Source organism: Silurus aristotelis, assembly GCF_946808225.1.
Source record: "Silurus aristotelis genome assembly, chromosome: 1".
In the NCBI taxonomy this organism is placed as follows: domain Eukaryota; kingdom Metazoa; phylum Chordata; class Actinopteri; order Siluriformes; family Siluridae; genus Silurus; species Silurus aristotelis.
Window position 1 is genome coordinate 16098958 of NC_139574.1, and position 16007 is coordinate 16114964.

The 16007-nt window shown below is 36.0% G+C and overlaps 2 protein-coding genes across 10 annotated transcripts in view; both read right to left on the reverse strand.

The window, feature by feature from the left end:
* Positions 1-563: 563 nt before the first annotated feature.
* Positions 564-6603, reverse strand: slc52a3-2b (solute carrier family 52 member 3-2b). Of its 3 annotated transcripts, XM_083547265.1 has the most exons (5): positions 4476-4618; positions 4324-4372; positions 2119-3204; positions 1922-2045; positions 564-1281 (listed from the first exon to the last, which is right to left on the reverse strand). In XM_083547265.1, exons 3-5 carry the CDS (start codon positions 3147-3149, stop codon positions 1069-1071), a joined length of 1368 nt encoding a protein of 455 aa, XP_083403391.1. In that variant the 5' UTR covers positions 3150-3204; positions 4324-4372; positions 4476-4618; the 3' UTR covers positions 564-1068. The 3 variants fall into 3 exon arrangements, with proteins under 3 accessions (XP_083403391.1, XP_083403390.1, XP_083403389.1); XM_083547264.1 differs by lacking the exons at positions 4324-4372; positions 4476-4618 and adding an exon at positions 6010-6603; XM_083547263.1 differs by lacking the exon at positions 4324-4372 and having other exon boundaries at positions 4476-5245.
* A 2075-nt stretch (positions 6604-8678) lies between these two features.
* The window catches only part of macf1b (microtubule actin crosslinking factor 1b), a 37529-nt gene continuing 30200 nt past the window's right edge, over positions 8679-16007 (reverse strand). For all 7 annotated transcript variants that reach the window (XM_083543474.1, XM_083543478.1, XM_083543477.1 and 4 more), the window contains 15 exons: positions 15693-15862; positions 15417-15576; positions 15089-15283; positions 14513-14638; positions 14281-14424; positions 13990-14178; positions 13792-13906; positions 13538-13704; positions 13128-13290; positions 12128-12282; positions 11924-11998; positions 11721-11838; positions 11471-11634; positions 11144-11261; positions 8679-10291 (listed from right to left, as the gene is read on the reverse strand). In XM_083543474.1, coding sequence (XP_083399600.1) covers positions 10266-10291; positions 11144-11261; positions 11471-11634; positions 11721-11838; positions 11924-11998; positions 12128-12282; positions 13128-13290; positions 13538-13704; positions 13792-13906; positions 13990-14178; positions 14281-14424; positions 14513-14638; positions 15089-15283; positions 15417-15576; positions 15693-15862 — 2085 coding nt within the window. In that variant the 3' untranslated portion in view covers positions 8679-10265. The remainder of the gene's footprint in view (positions 10292-11143; positions 11262-11470; positions 11635-11720; positions 11839-11923; positions 11999-12127; positions 12283-13127; positions 13291-13537; positions 13705-13791; positions 13907-13989; positions 14179-14280; positions 14425-14512; positions 14639-15088; positions 15284-15416; positions 15577-15692; positions 15863-16007) is intronic.

The window sequence follows — 16007 nt, forward strand, 5'->3', positions numbered from 1 at the left end:
TGGACCATGTATCGTTCAAAAGTCCATGAAGGTACGTGGACCTTGATGAACATTGATGCGTCTTTAAAGTTTTTGATTTTTCAAACATGATAAACATCTTGAAACATTTATTTATGAGACTGTAAATTTGTATTTTACAAAAATGTTTTATGGATCTTAGATATATACCTTAAATATGTAGCAGTAAACCTGCGTACAGTGGTGTGAAAAAGTGAAAAAGTGGGCCTGGGTGTGGTTAGAGAAATTTAACTCAGGTGTGATGAACCACAGTTTTAACAGGGGGCAAACACTTTTTCACACAGGGCCATGTAGTTTTGGATTTTGTTTTCCCTCAATAATAAAAAACTTCATTTAAAAACTGCATGTTGTGTTTACTTGTGTTATCTTTTACTAATATTTATATTAATTTTAATGACCCGAAACATTAAAGTGTGACAAACATGCAAAAAAATAAGAAATCAGGAAGTAAAAACTTTTTCACACCACTGTATATTGTATATGTATATTGCTAAAGTGTAATTTTCTGTTTAGGCAATCAAGATGAATAAGCACAATCAGTTACCTATATTTGAAAGGATTTATTCACACATATAGTGTGTGTAAAAATAAAAAAAAACTACAAAATACAATAAAAAGCATATAAATATTTTAACTTGGCCAGCAAAGATTTGTATTCAAGCACCACATCTTTAAAAGAGTAGTAAAACATGAAGAAAAAAAATGCACAACAGCTTTAAATAGCATACTATGGAGGCACTTTTCAGTAAACAAAAATGTAATTAACATTAGCCACAACAGACAAATATATCTTTAAATTGGTCTGTAACAATACTGCTCCATCTAATAGAACTAATCGAGTGAACTTTAAGTCTACTTTACACAGTGCAAATATTTGGGGAAAAGAGAACAATTTGTTAGAGAACATTTCAGTAGAGTATTTGAATCAGTAAAATATTGTCTTAGGCTGCAGTGTATTTATAATATTGTAACTGGTCATTTGTTTTTTTTCTTGAAAGTCATAGAGCTATGAACTGTAACACATTTATGCATCATTTGATGAATCTTGTTTTATAAGGGACACTTTGTGTTACAGGGATCACCTGATTTGAAGAGTCCATAAACACTGACTAAAGGAAACATTGACATTGCCCCCAACATGGAACCGAACTGTACTACAGCACCACACCACACAAGAGCACTGCGTCCTTCATCTCGCAGGATCACCCCAATGATCACCTTCACGTATGACAGGGCGAGGACAAATATCACCCAAGTGATTACCTGTATGATAAACAAAAAGATAACCAAACCTATCAAAGTACTGTATACCATAACAATATAATCTCTATTTTTCTGCACTAACATTAGATAAAATAACCAGAATATAACTTACTAAATGTTTCCAGGTATCATTTACTCTCAGCCTTTATCTTAGTCCAATATAGAAGAGCTTATTCGGTGAAGACTGACTTACATGGCTTTTTGATTTGTTGCACAGAAATGCACAAAACATTTATTTTGAATTATGAGTTTTTACCTTCTTGTTACCTACTTCATCCAAACACATGACTAACAAAATGAGTTAAAAGGTCGGGGTCGGGGTTATTCACAAACATTGTTTGGGCACATAAAGCTTTATTAAGTAGAGCTGAAAGTGTAAAATTCAGTTTTTTATTCCAGTTTACTAGTAAGGATAAGAATCCTAAGTATACTTTTCAGTACTTTTCCCCCCTGATATTAGTTTATGACTTTGGGGACAGCGGTTTTAGTGTGCAGCACTAAACACATAAGCAACACACAAAAATGTATTGTATGCCACATAGCTGATATACAAATATACAAGTCACAGAGTTTGCATCATTATTACAATATTGATATTCTATTGGTTGGTATGATGATAGTATCCGAATTGAAGCCTCACCATGAGTGCAGCTCCTAATTCATGGTGTATCAAAAGAGGACAGGGACTCAGTGCTGCCATGGCCATGATGTAGGCCCCAAACCCTGTACCAGTCACTGTGAGAACCCCCATTAGCACCAGGGACCTTGAAGAGGAAAGAGACATCAGAATATACAATAAAATCTTGTATGCAATTATCTTATCTATCCGGGTCTTACCTGATTTGGAAAAACATGGCAATAAAGCAGGCCACAGGATTTGCCACTGCAGCCAAAGCAGTTGCCAGGTGATAGGTCTGATTACCATATGGCAGGCAAGAGAAGGACTGTACTGAAGGGAGAACTGCATTGGTTAATGCATTAACCCATGCCAGAACAACAAAAATAAACACGACTTCTGCAATGTTATAGGTTCCTTTCCCAAATGTGCTGCGAGGTTTATTTGCTTGGTCTTCTGGATGCTCCAGCATAGGTGTCTGTTCTACATGATGGTTTTGCAGGGAGATGCTAATTTCAGTCTTCTCTTGGTGATTTGTATCATCAAGATACTTTTTAGATTTATGTTCTTTTACTACAGCAGAATAGCAGTTGAGCATCACAAAAGCACCCAGGCAGACTGCCATCATGGCACTGAGGAACAGGAAGAAGACCTGGACAGAGAAGTTTGCTGGCTGGTTGTGTGCCTCCAGTTTACCACTGGTACCTCCGGTGTAGTTGACCATGGTGGAATTTGCATTAACTGTAGCATTTTTGCATTGGACCACTCCAACACCCTGAATAAGAGCCACCAGAGCTGGAATCAGGCCACTCAGGCCCTCTCCAACAAAGTAGGTGGTGAGGTACTGAGGCTGGAGCCTCATCATAAAGGGCAGGAAGGTGACAGAGGATGTGCAGTCCACTACTGACAGTAGGAAACTGAGAGAGAGCAGAGCTACACTGTGTACAGCATTTCCAACAATTAGTGTGTGCTTCCAAAAGAAGGACAGTAGAAAGGTGGCCACGACTCCCAAAACTACAATGGTGTAGATGACCGGCCGTTCATCCAGCGCTCCTGGTCTGAAGCGATGCATAAGCGTGATGAAAAGTGGTCCGATGTTCGCCAACTGGATAATTACAGTGAGGTAGGAGGGCAGGTACCAACGTTCAGGGATCTCAGGAACAATCAGTGGGAGTTCAACCCACATCCCATTGATGGCGACCCATGACCCAATGCCAAAGAGGCAAACCAACATGTGCGTCAACAGTGTCATGATGCAGAGAATGAATTCAACTTCTGATTAGCCAATAAAGAGTTAAGAAGGTCATCTGGAAAATAAACAAAAGAGATCTTCACAGCGGGTTCAAATTTTTTTAAACCAACATACAGCTTCTATGATCAAATATGTATTCTCTTTATTTTGTAGCGTTTCTCTTGGCTGCACTGCTTCCAGTACGTGTATGTTAGATGTTTTTGTCCAATTAGACTTCAGCCTCTATGTGCTGCCATGTAAATTTAATCTGCCCAGGGCCTTCAAAGTCAGTACTGCTGGCTCTTTTACCACAGAGTATATTATTAATGAGTCTGTTTCTTTAACAAAATAGATTTAAAATTTGCCTCACAGGGCAGCTAGCTGGCCCAGAATAGCGTCAGCGGTACCACTGGCTTACAGCCTCTGAGGAGCGGTGCAAATTATGAGTATCTCTGGTGAGTAGGTTGTATTTTATTTACATTTGAATGTTTTTGTCATGTTATTAGACAAATATTGATTCTGTGAAGTAGTGTAGAGGTTTGAAGTTTTAACTGGGTTTCTTGCTTTAGTAAAATGGTAGTCACCCTCCATATTTGAAATGCCTCTCTCTCTCTCTCTCTCTCTCTCTCTGTAATGCCACGTGCTGTTATATTGCATTTTTGTATTGTATTGATGGTTTCTATAATTGTGAAGTGATAGTGGTGGTATTAAGAGGTGGATTAAGTCGGGTAAATCCCCACTGAAGGCCCAGGTACCAAATGCACCGCCCACCACTGATATCTATTCATATCAATATGTTTATACTGTTTTTCTGTTTCCAGAGAAGAACCCTGTTGAGGAATTTAAGAACGCTGAATTATTCAAAAAAAGATGTGCTTTAAAGATAAACTTGCTGTATCATGATGAGTGAGTCAAACAGAATACATTCACAAGTTTACTGTACCAGAGATTACAATGAATTTTGTACAATATTTTGAAATACCAGTTATAATATGGGTCTCATCCCTTAGCATGCTGTTTGAACATGATATACAAAGTTGCTTTGTGGGTCAGGTAGAAGTCACACAACCTTTCCTCTACACTGACCTACACCTGACCATCAGCATACGATAAACACTTCCTACTTTAGGAATACTAGTAATAAGAAAAACCCTTTAATCTGACCACTTCCCTTTCTTTTTCATTCTCTACTCACTTGTTCACATTTACTTCCTTGTTCCATTCAAATAATGGCCAGTGATAATCTACAAACAGAACAAGGAGGTACTGAGTGTCCTTGGGTGCCCTTTTATATTCTACAAAAGCTAAATTCATCATTACGCACACACTCAGAGCCACACAGCCTACCTTATGATGGCCAACCGTCTTTGTGATTTCAACACATTCTTTGTAAGCTGTTATAGTCACATCAGCCAGCATGGGAGAGCTTCTCGCTGTTCAACTGACTGGAGATGAGTGCGCATGTGCAAGCTTTCTGTGTGTCACACTCCTACTCTCTAAACCAATGGAAGCCATAACCATGTGCTCAGCCCACCCCATCAGCCATGACTAAAAAAAAAAAAAAAAAGATCAGGGAGAGGAGGAGGCCTCATAGTGTAAGACACCTCCTCCACTCTTTGTCCACACCTTCTCTGTTTCCTGCTCAAGCTTGTGATTTTCCACAACCAGGAAGTGTGTAAAACACTTTGAAGGTCCTTTACAGCTGCTCATCTCTTTTATTTTAATTTGTAGCTCTGTTTCTTTTTATTTTTTTTTAATACCATTGCATGAACATCAACAGTACTCAAGTATGTGTTCATTTACCCAATTTAAGACATTCTGCTAGTGTAAGAAGGTACTCAAATAAGATACTTAAATAGTTATTGTCCTTAAAATTTCCTTCCTTTAGCTGCAGTGAAGATCTAAATACTTATCTAGTGATATTGCTGCATGATAATAGGAACACGACAAGATAAAAGAAGATGCCGTTTTTTAGTTTAGATTATCTTTGTAGGCAGTTCTGTGTTGATTTTTGTTCAATAGAATCAGGACATTGAAAAAAACAAGGACAAGTGTTTAGTATTATTTAGACTCATCTTGGCTCGTGGAATAATTGTTTTCAAATCAATTACGTATGTGACCCGATTTGCACAATATAAGCCACTTATTAAAGTCTGCACATGTTTAAGTATTTTTATAAACATATTATATAGCATCTTTTACAATTATTTTAAACACAGTAACTTACAGATATATATACACACACATTTAAAACTGATTGATTCAGTAATTTCTGCAAGAATTCTTGATTAGTTGATAAAATATTACTGTGTGTATATAATGAATAATCACTTAAAGTCCCATTTTTTTCTCAATTACAAAAATTGAACTGGCTTCTAGGCTTGGTTGGTTGAATCTGCTATAATATATAAAATATATAAACAATCGCATTAAAATACAACTGCATTTAAATCTTTATACAACGATTTAATCTATAGAATAGATTAGAATCCAGAGTGATTTACAGAATTACTTTGTAATCTGTGAAAGAAAATCACAAAATTTTGCTAGTTAGAGACTCTGAAAAAGAAGAACATGTAGAGTTGCCCTTAAAACAGTTCAGATTTTAGGTGGAAAAATAAAATCTTTTTACCCCTTCTGTCATAGGGAGCACAGTACTGCTAAGAAAGTTCTTAAAGCAGAAAAGTAATTAACACAGGATTAATGGGATATAAAGTTAAATATTCGAAAGGCTCCTGATCCCATATCACTCCTAAAAGGTAGAGAAGCCATATAATGAAAATGGTACTTCAATTTACTAAAATTGAGACTTTTATATAATTGATGATTAACATTAATTACTTACAAATACTGCTTCAGTTTAAAAGAAAATGATTCCTACCTGGTCCTGGGCTTCACTGCTTCACATGCTCCAGTTTCAAGTCCAATGTGAAGAATAATTTTTACTATCAGTCTGACCTTACTTAAGAGCACATACTTAATAACATAATGCAGGGAAGCAGGCAAATCACCCAGCAGGGCCTCGTCGGAAGGTGGGTTTTAGTTAAATCAACCATCAGGCAGCATTTCTATGAGGCACCTCAGAAGGGTAATATTAACATTCCCTGTTTTCTGCCATGCCAAAGCATTGCTTATACTCAGCGAATCCTTTCATCAGCATGGTAAGTAGTGTAGCCTTTAGAGAAAACCTTCTGTAGTATTAATAAATCCCATGCTGTTTTGGTTCGGTGTGAGGCTTTGTATGCTTGTGCAAAATTTACAACTTCATGGCGATTCATTATGTTGTGTCTTTCCTACTTCAAGGTTTCGTAGGAAAAGAGGAATGTGTGTTCTTCCACTGGCATACAGTGACATTAATTTAACAAAAACCCAAGGTTGAATTACATCAACTCTGACATTATCTGACAGTCTATAGCTTTTTTATTTTTAACACAATCAAGACAACATTAAATATTTTAGATTTGTATGTGAATAAATTAATGTGACATCACACAAAATGGGAATTCCAGTTAAGGTGCCGGTAAATAATTGAAAGTATTAAAATTTCTTGACAGCATTCATCTGCAAATATAAACTGTATGCACATGTAATCACATGCGCTATACTCTCCACAGATGTATAATTAAGCTACTTGCATAAACTGAGACAACATTTAAGCAGGCTAATTTGGGGCCTGATACTGGAAGTTTTACTGGAAATCTTTTTACTTCCTTTTTAATTAAATCTAACTTCCAAAACTGAATACTTTGCATAATTAGTTTTCTTCACGTGGGCTGTTTTCATGACTGCAGACACAAAATGTGGAAGATCAGCTTCACTAGGAATCTAATTTTTTTTTATGTTTTAATGCACGAATAATTGCATCTACAATACTCAATCTCTTCACCTAATATGCTGAGAAATGTGTGTCTTTGCATGTGTAATATAAGGTGAGGCAACTGCCAAACAAGTAGGGCTGCAGCTATCGATTATTTTAATAATCGAGTATCCTAACGATTACTCCAGCGAATTAATCTAATAATCGGCTAAGAAGTACTTTTTCTTTATTAAAGAGCAATATTTAATATACAAGAGAAAATAAGACGTGCCTTTTAAAATTAACAAGTAATTTGTTTCCTTTTTTAAAAAATTGTTTAGCATTTATTGCTGAAATTTCATACAAGAATATCTGTGAAAACTAAACCCATTTAGTGCATTTAATTGCCATAATACATCAAATGCAAACACATATATATAAATAAATAAAAAATAGACGCACTGTATGGTGTTTGTTTTAGTTTAAAATTATCGCAAAAACTTTCTGTCGTTTTCATTCGGCTGAATCTTATTGAAGCCAACAAAAAAAAAAACATTTCTGGTGCAGCCACCGAAGACCACGCTGGGGGTTTAAAGTTTGAAACTGTTGGTGTATGAACGAGGTTCCTCTTCTTCATCTGATTTGTTGTCTCCTCCAGAGCTGATTGTTAGACAGAGTTCTCTCCAGGGATCAGAGGCTTAGTTTGATACCATGTGATTCTATTGAGTTTAGCTTAATTTCTTTTAATGTGTAAATGTTTCTGACACTACATGGGGTTTAGCCTGATTGGCTTTAAAAATAAAAAGGTCGGAATTAGTCGAAAAGGTCTTCAATGTGGCGGAAACAGGCTTACAAATGAATCTTTTCCTCGCTCCTCGCTGTTTTCTCGCCGTTCCTCCATTTTTTTTATTCCGAAGCGTGTGTTTACCTGTTCAGAGCGCTTCAGAGTTCATGGTCCGTGGGGAAACACAATGCCCCGGATGTAGTTAAATGGACTAAACGAATTTTATTTTTATTTTTATTTGTATTCGAGTTACTCGAGGAATCATTTCAGCCTTAAAACAATACAATGGCCAAATAATGCACAAGTTGTATGGCTTATCTGTACTCTGTTAATTATGTTTTATTATTTTACATACATAATGTTATTTTATTTAAAAAAAATTTAAACTGGTAATTATAATCTTGGTAATAATAATCTATAATTTGTGTGACTAGTGCATTAACAACTCTTCCAATGTACATTTTTGTACACCACTGGGTGCCAATTCATCTTATTCATTTTTTCACCACATTAGCTGTTTTAAGACAATGTTCATTGTTGAAATAATTAATTTAATTAAATTAATTCTCAGCCTTTTCCAGTAAGGAAGTCGTCATTTCCTTCACTACTTCATTTCAGTAGCTACAGTAGAGTAAACACTTTATAACCAGCTTCATGATTATGATTTCACATTAGAAAAGCAAAAGAAAAACAGCACATGTAAATCACCATTAGTTACATAAGCTAAATTGTTGCTTTCCTTTTTTTGTGTGTTAATATAAAATGATATTTTCAGAACAAATATTCTAACTGAATAGAGGCATAAAGTTGTAAAAGGGTTTTATACTTTGCCAAAGCAGGGTCTCAGCTTCTGAGAATGTACTAAAGCTTATTTTAATGTAGTTATGTGTACATTACTACATAGGAATAATTAGATCACATTACATTACAATAAAGAACAAACTCAAGAACAGTTCAAAAACTCTTCATATTAAAAACAGCATTCTATAAAATGGTTTATTTAACAAGAAACATCTTATTAGTGGCATTTTTCTACCATGAAATAAAAAAAAATCCTGGAGTGAGTACATGCAGTGCGTTGTTGGTGGTCACCAAAAAGGTGCTCAGCCAGAAAAAAAGCTCCAGTGTTTCAGTAGTTATACATATAATGAATGAAGGTACAGTGGCAATTTCTTTATTTTGTAAACATGAATTTTGTATAGATACTCATTGTTGCACCATTTTTCCTGCAGTCAGTGGAAAACAAAAGAATGTTCCAGAGACTTCAGAAGTATTCACATTGTATATGTAAAGATAGGCACATGCATGTAATGTTATATGAGCCAAAGGCTACAACCAAAACATTCTTGTAGATATAAAACGGATAGCTTTACAGGACTCTGCACTGCAGGGACGATAGAAAAACAGATCAAATACATTTGGCTTTTGGTTTAAATAAAATACAGTTCAGGACTGGCAGATAACTGGACAGTGGACAGTGTTGGACAATTCATTTTTTTGCTAATCTCACGGAGACCTACACTTTCATGTCCTCTTAGGGAAACACTTAAAAGTTGATTGCGCAAAATGATTTATTTTAGAAATCTATGAATGAATACAAGTTAAAATATAACTCGTCTACAAAGACATTAACATGAGCTACAGAGAAAACCAAATCCATTTTATATTGAATGCAGTGAAAAACTTCGTTTTGGATTTTCTATGTGTCTATAAGTCTTCTAACCAACATTACAGTGTACATTTGAACGAGGGTCAACTTGCTGCTTAATGCTTAAATTATTGAACTCATCAAACCTGAGGATATTCTACAACCACACTTACAAAAGTTCAATACAAATTGTTTTAGTATATATATATATTTTTAAGAGTATAGAATACATCATAATACAGAATACATTCATTCAAGCCTTAAGGCAGTTGAACGAGGTCTGTGTTTTGGTTTGCATCAGTGTCTGCAGGCTGTCTTGACAATATTTCTAAAACAGACCACTGTTGTGTGAATATGTGCGTATATGTGTTTCCAGGAAAGACATTTTTGCCGCTCACACCCTTACAGTAAAGGACCTCAGTATGCACATTATTTAGTATAAAGCCAAAATATTTGGGATTTGGGAGAGCAGAGGCATCATTCATGCTAAAACCCATGCAGAACATTTCAACACTTTAAGTCTCTCAGAAATGAGAAAAGGATATACTGTGTTTGCTTTGCGCAAAAGAAAGAAAATCTAACAAAACAAAATATATAATTACAAACTTGAAAAGCTGGCAGAATGCTGTGTTATGAGAAGGAATAAGGTTGCATAATTCCTGACTGTGGATAGCATTCCCACCACACCTTTGTACCGCTGGGAACATGATCCACCAGCTCTTAAATGAAAAAACATATAAAAACTGTCCATCATCCAGGGTTAGTGTGGGAGAAATGTGTGAAGTCCAATGTGTATGTTGTTGGATCTGTGATACAAGTTTCTTCATTTTGGCCTGTAACACTTTCTGGTCTTCTGAAATTAGGATCCTGAGTCCTGTTGCTTTTTTATCTTGGGAGTTGAAGGTACAATCATGTGGGTGCTCTTTCAGCTTCCTCTGAAGTGCAAAAAGAAGGAGTAATACAGTCATAAATATAGAAACAACATTAAGGATGATTAAATATTTAAGGGGAAATATATTTAAAAATAAGTTTAGGACTTTAGTTTACCACAATAAAACTTTTATTTTCCCAAAACAGCATGTCCCACAGTGTGTCATGCCTTAATAATACAACTATTTAATTACAGTTTTAATGTACTTAAGAATGAAACTGTTTATAGTTTTAAATAATCTTGGGGGATGTCTGTCAACATTTTATGTAATCTTGTGGGATGTCTATGAGGTTTCTGCCCTAATTTGTATTATGGAAGCTAAAAATAGGCTATATTTTTTTCTCCCTTTTGACATTAATACTCCGAAACAGTGTTCATCATGTTACCAAGAAACCTAGAAATTCTGCCTACAAAACTTTCTCATGAAAACCTATTGCCTGATTTGAAGACCTGACACCTCCACTGACTTCATTTTAAATGATAAATAAAATCTTCTCACAATAAAGTTTGCGTATTTGTTAATTAACTATACAGTTTTAAAAGCATCTTATTGTTTTTTAAGATTTTTTTCAAGAATTTTATACTTATATATTTTCAATGTTCAAGCACATGATCTGTTTTCATTATTAATAATACAATACTGAACTCTGTGTATTGGCTGATATTCCATACTAATTTGATACTGACTTACTCACAATCAACAGATGTTCTGTAAGCTTCGATGACCAGGTTATGCAAAATGCCATAATTAATTGGCATATGTGTATCAAGGCACTTTATGCTCTATGTCCAAAGAACGTGTTAAATCTGATCAGATCCTAGTCTATAATTTTGCACAGTTTATTAAGTAACAAACCTGAGGGTGAAGGAGAATCATCATCTCCTGCTGGAGAGAATTGGTCTGTTCCTAATGCAGCTATAGAGCTCCTTGGCCGAATGCATCGTTCCCCAGAGAAACTTCTCCGTAACAGTGCCTACATAAGACAAATGTAAAAATGTGTAATGACTGAAATATACACTGGCTTGACTAAAGTGAAAACACATGCTACTATTCTAAACACATGCTACTATTCATGCTACTATTCTAATAGTGTTAGATTTGCACAGTTTTGTTTGTATGACATCAACAGAGTTTTAAATGATTATACAGAAAGTTGTTAAAAAAAAAATATCTGAACCTGACCTTTCGCGATAAAGGACTACTAGGAGCTGATGCACTGCTGTATAAACTCAGGCTAGAGTTTGATCTGCTCACTGTCATCCCTTTGCTTCCACTGCAACCAGATGCTTCAAGAGAATGAGGTGACAGGTACTTCTCCTTTATCTTCAGGTTTGTCCGACCTTTTACTGTTCAAGAAATAACAGTAATTGCTTCTGAAAACCCATATAAGATTCACTTTTATTAAAAAAAACAACAACAGAGATTTACTCACCTCTGCATGGGTCATTCTTAACAAGAAATTCATCCAGGGCCGTCCATCCACCACCAACTCGTACCATGAGGGTGCTTCTTAAAATACGCACCATTCTTAACTGCTGAGAGTCTCCAAACTGTAGATGATACATTTGTGTTACTTTTCAAATGTTTCCAGATATGGCATACATTGTGATTAGAGAAATATGATTTTCCTCTTACCCTGTAGCGGTTAGCGCTAACCTGCTCCACCTGAAACCTCTTTGGGCAGCTGCAATGGGACACCTGTCTGCTCACCTAGAAAATTGTGGGTGTTTGTTTAAAATGACTATGCACAGCAAGAAGTGCACATGAATCTTAGAAGATCTTCAAAAAACGATTTTTGTTGATGGGAAAATAAATGTTGATCTGAACAGATCGAATCACCTCCTCATTGATTTGGTCCACATCAGTTGTCCTTCTGTAGGGATCTCGGCTTGGGTGGAGCGCACTGACAAACTCATAGTAGTCGATGAAGCCATCGCTATTTACATCAAAGATGTTTGCAACAGCAGCCATTTCCAAGGAGTTGGTTGGAAATTCTATAATTAAAGCAATCAAGTCAATGTTTTATTTATATACTGTTCAATTACATTAAATTTTTCTTTATCCTTGTCCCAGCTTACTATACAGCCTTTCACCTGAAACACTATTATTCAATAAATTACATGAATATTTACACAAAAATTGTCACAGGTCAATCCCACACAATGTCAAATGCCATAAAAATAAATGTAAATGTTTTCACAGAGCTATAGAGGTGAAAGCTCACCTGGACAACCAGGGTGTTTGATCTACGCTATCCTACCCGTATAACCTGAGCTCATGCAGATGAGAACTAACCACTCCCAGCCCTGAACAAAGCAGAAATAGTGAGCTGGGCCACTTCCATTTCTGTGGGGATAAAGGACACCAACTAAAATGTGCCCTAAAATATGAAATACATACTCCAGCTGTGAGTCTTTTCTGAAGTTTTTTAAATATATTTATATATTTATTTTTATCATTATTTTCAATCATCTGAGAAAAAGCCAAGCAAATCATCTCCACAGTTAGCACTCCAGTTTGTTCCAGTTTGATTTGAACTTAAGCCCCCAAGGAAAAGCCAACAGCTCCACCTCTAGGTTGTGGTTTACTTCAATGGTCTCAAAGGATCAATGAGGTGACATAGCACATGGTGCGAGCCAACCTCTACTGCATATCACTTTCTTATTGTGAAACTGCTTACTTAATCTACATGTGTGTGTGTGTGTGTGTGTGTGTGTGTGTGTGTGTGTGTTAGATTATACAAAAAAGTGTTTCAATTATGCACAATAAGTATGCATCAGCCGATAAGTGCTGAGAGTTTAAGTAAGTAATTGGAGATAGTAGGTACTGTACTGCTTACTAGAGGCTAGAACATTGTCGATGAACTCCTTTTGGCTGATTCGACCATCCTGATCTCGATCGATGCTGCGGAAAACATCTAAAATCCGAGACTTAAGGTGACTTATCCACTGCATGTACCTCTTGCGCCAGATGTTAAAGTCAAAGTTAGCAAACTCTTCCAACTGTAAACCAAAAATAAACAATTTTACTCAAAGGATTTACACCATAAACCTTTAAATGTCTATTTCTTCATTCATCTTTAAGCATATTCAGAAATTGCTATGTATTCTTTAATACAATAAAACAACAAAAGGTATGTAGCTATGGGAGTAAGGAACGCAAGTAAGGACCCAGTGAGACAAGGAAGTGAGTTTATACAATATTTTATGTGATTATGCTATAACACAGAATCATATTGACTTTAATGACCTCTCTAAGTCTCTGCTGGTGCTCTTCAAGTCTGGTCTGTCTGCTGTGGGCCTGGACCCACAGTTTCTGCCACTGGCTCACCAGTTGACACAACTGGGGTGTGTGAGGTTCCAGATTCTCCAGGGGCAATAAAACTGTGGTCTGGTTCTTTGTTGGACCTCTTCTTTCTGCACACACAGCACACAAAAACATGTAAAGTGCATTCCATTTTTTTTCTAAACTAAAATACACAATGGTTTTTGGCTACCACTTACTGTATGGTGTCTTATGGCTCGGAGACACCAGCTTTTTAGGAATCAGCTTATGTTTGCAGGATTTTGTGGCGTTTTCTACTTCTATAACTTTACTCTTTAACTCATCCATGAAAACCTACAAGGAGATACAATGAATTTTATTCACCAGCTTGTAGTAACCACAGCAACCATTTGTTTGTAGTAAAGGTAACTTTGTACCTTGTGCTGGGTGAAAAGCTCTGCTGTCTGCCCTATGTCATCAGGGAAAGGTTCCTGGTCTCTGAGGTTCAATGATTCTGCAGCAGAGGAGATCCAGTTCAGAAGGCACTGCACTTCCTTTCTTTCAGCCTCCAAGGCAGAAAGCGCAGCTTGGATTCGCTCAGCCTGCTGTTGTGCCCATGTCTGGACCTGAGTATATGTATGTATACACACGCATAGTCAACAAAGATGATATAAAAAATAAATAAAGATTTCTAATTGTTTGGATGCTACTGTAGTAGATTAACGCACCTCCTCATAGCGGGTTTTGGTTACACTATTCCAAGATTTGATAGTAATAACAGAGTCAGGATGGCAGGAAGAAAGAATCTCTTCACCTAAGGATTGTATGCATTCCAGAGCCACCTGATGACTACTTAAAGAACTCAGTGACTCCTGTTTAAAATAAGTATATTATTAAGGTTTTAATCTGCCATGATATACAATGCTTTTTCCTACAAAACTGCTCTCATGACCCTCCTACCTTGTGCTGTGTGAGAAATGTTATTAGAGCCTCTTCTTCTTCAGGTAGTACACCATATTTCAAATCCCTCTCAGTGTCAGCAATTTGATCAAGGAAGGAGTGAACCATTCTATCAAACTCTTCTGCCTGTGAGTGAACAGATTTGAAAGGTTACTATTTATATATTTTTAAATATTATTTATATTTTTATTAACAATAAGTACTTAATATTAAAAAACACTTCACAAAGTGATATTATATTAATGCCATAGTGCTATTTAATTCTTAACTTTGGTGAATTACAGAGTGTTGAGATTTATATATATATATATATATATATATATATATATATATATATATATATATATATATATATATATATATATATACACACACACAATATATACTGTATATATATATATATATATATATATATATATATATATATATATATATATATATATATATATATATATATATATATGCTGTATATACAGTATATAGTTAGCTAGTTAGTTCATTTTTTTAATAGATCGTTAAGAAAAAAGGTTTGTCTCAGTTTCTGTTAGATGAGCATTTAAATTTACTGAAGAATACCTGTTGTAGTGCTGCTTCCAGTCTGGTCTGTCGGGAGACTGAGAGTTTACACACGGCTTCCCAGCGAACCTCCAGCTCCTCCATCTGTTCCTGCAGCCAGTGGGCATCAGCTGTGCTTCCACGAGTTAAATCTCTCACAGAACGCTTTATGGTGCGAATACAGCCTGCCCGCTTTCCCAGCTCTTTTTGGAACACCTAAAATATAGATTCAAGCCAAAATTAAGACAAAGTATAATGGGTCTAGTCACTCTGCACTGCACCCAAGTGTTCAAGATTTGTATTGGGGGGAAAAAAATAATTTATACAGTAACATGTATTTAGAAACTACCTTGTGCTTGTCAATTAAATTATTAACCAAGTCCTTTTCGCCACCAACAGGCATATCTTCAGCAACCTGTGGCTCTGCCCTGTACAGCCAGTCATTCAGTGCCTGGAGGGCATCACTGAATCTTCCAGAAAACAGCAGTGCCTCCTCCAATTTATGTTGCCTAAAGAAATTACATAATTTCTTGAAAAATATTGATGTAACTGCAGCTTTAATTATATTGACGAACACCATTTTCTATGCATAAACAGAGCTGCTTTAATTGGTGGTAAGATTTACCTCTCCACAGATTTGCCACTGATGGTATCCCACGAGTCTCTGAGTTCAGACACCATATTCTCCAGATGCTGGGTGTCTAAAGAATTCTGAGTCTTTTCTAAAAGAGTGCGACCCCTCTTTAAGCAGGCCTCATACATCGGCCTCTTTGAGCGAAAGAGTTTATGGAATTCCTGTGAACGCACAGCACATTGTTTGACCTACATAATCACTCCTGTCTAGCAGGTTTGCTTTTAAAAGGATACTGTATTCTAGTAACACAAACACAGTTTTGTTAAGCATTGGGCATGTTTATGCAAAATAGTAATGATATAATGT

Excerpts from the sequence above, each read along its gene's own strand:
- slc52a3-2b (XM_083547264.1), bottom strand. The coding sequence starts at position 3,149 with ATGACACTGTTGACGCACATGTTGGTTTGCCTCTTTGGCATTGGGTCA. Across the intron at positions 2,046-2,118 it reads GCCATGTTTTTCCAAATCAG|GTCCCTGGTGCTAATGGGGG; the intron begins GTAAGACCCGGA and ends TTCCTCTTCAAG. Across the intron at positions 1,282-1,921 it reads AATTAGGAGCTGCACTCATG|GTAATCACTTGGGTGATATT; the intron begins GTGAGGCTTCAA and ends TTTATCATACAG.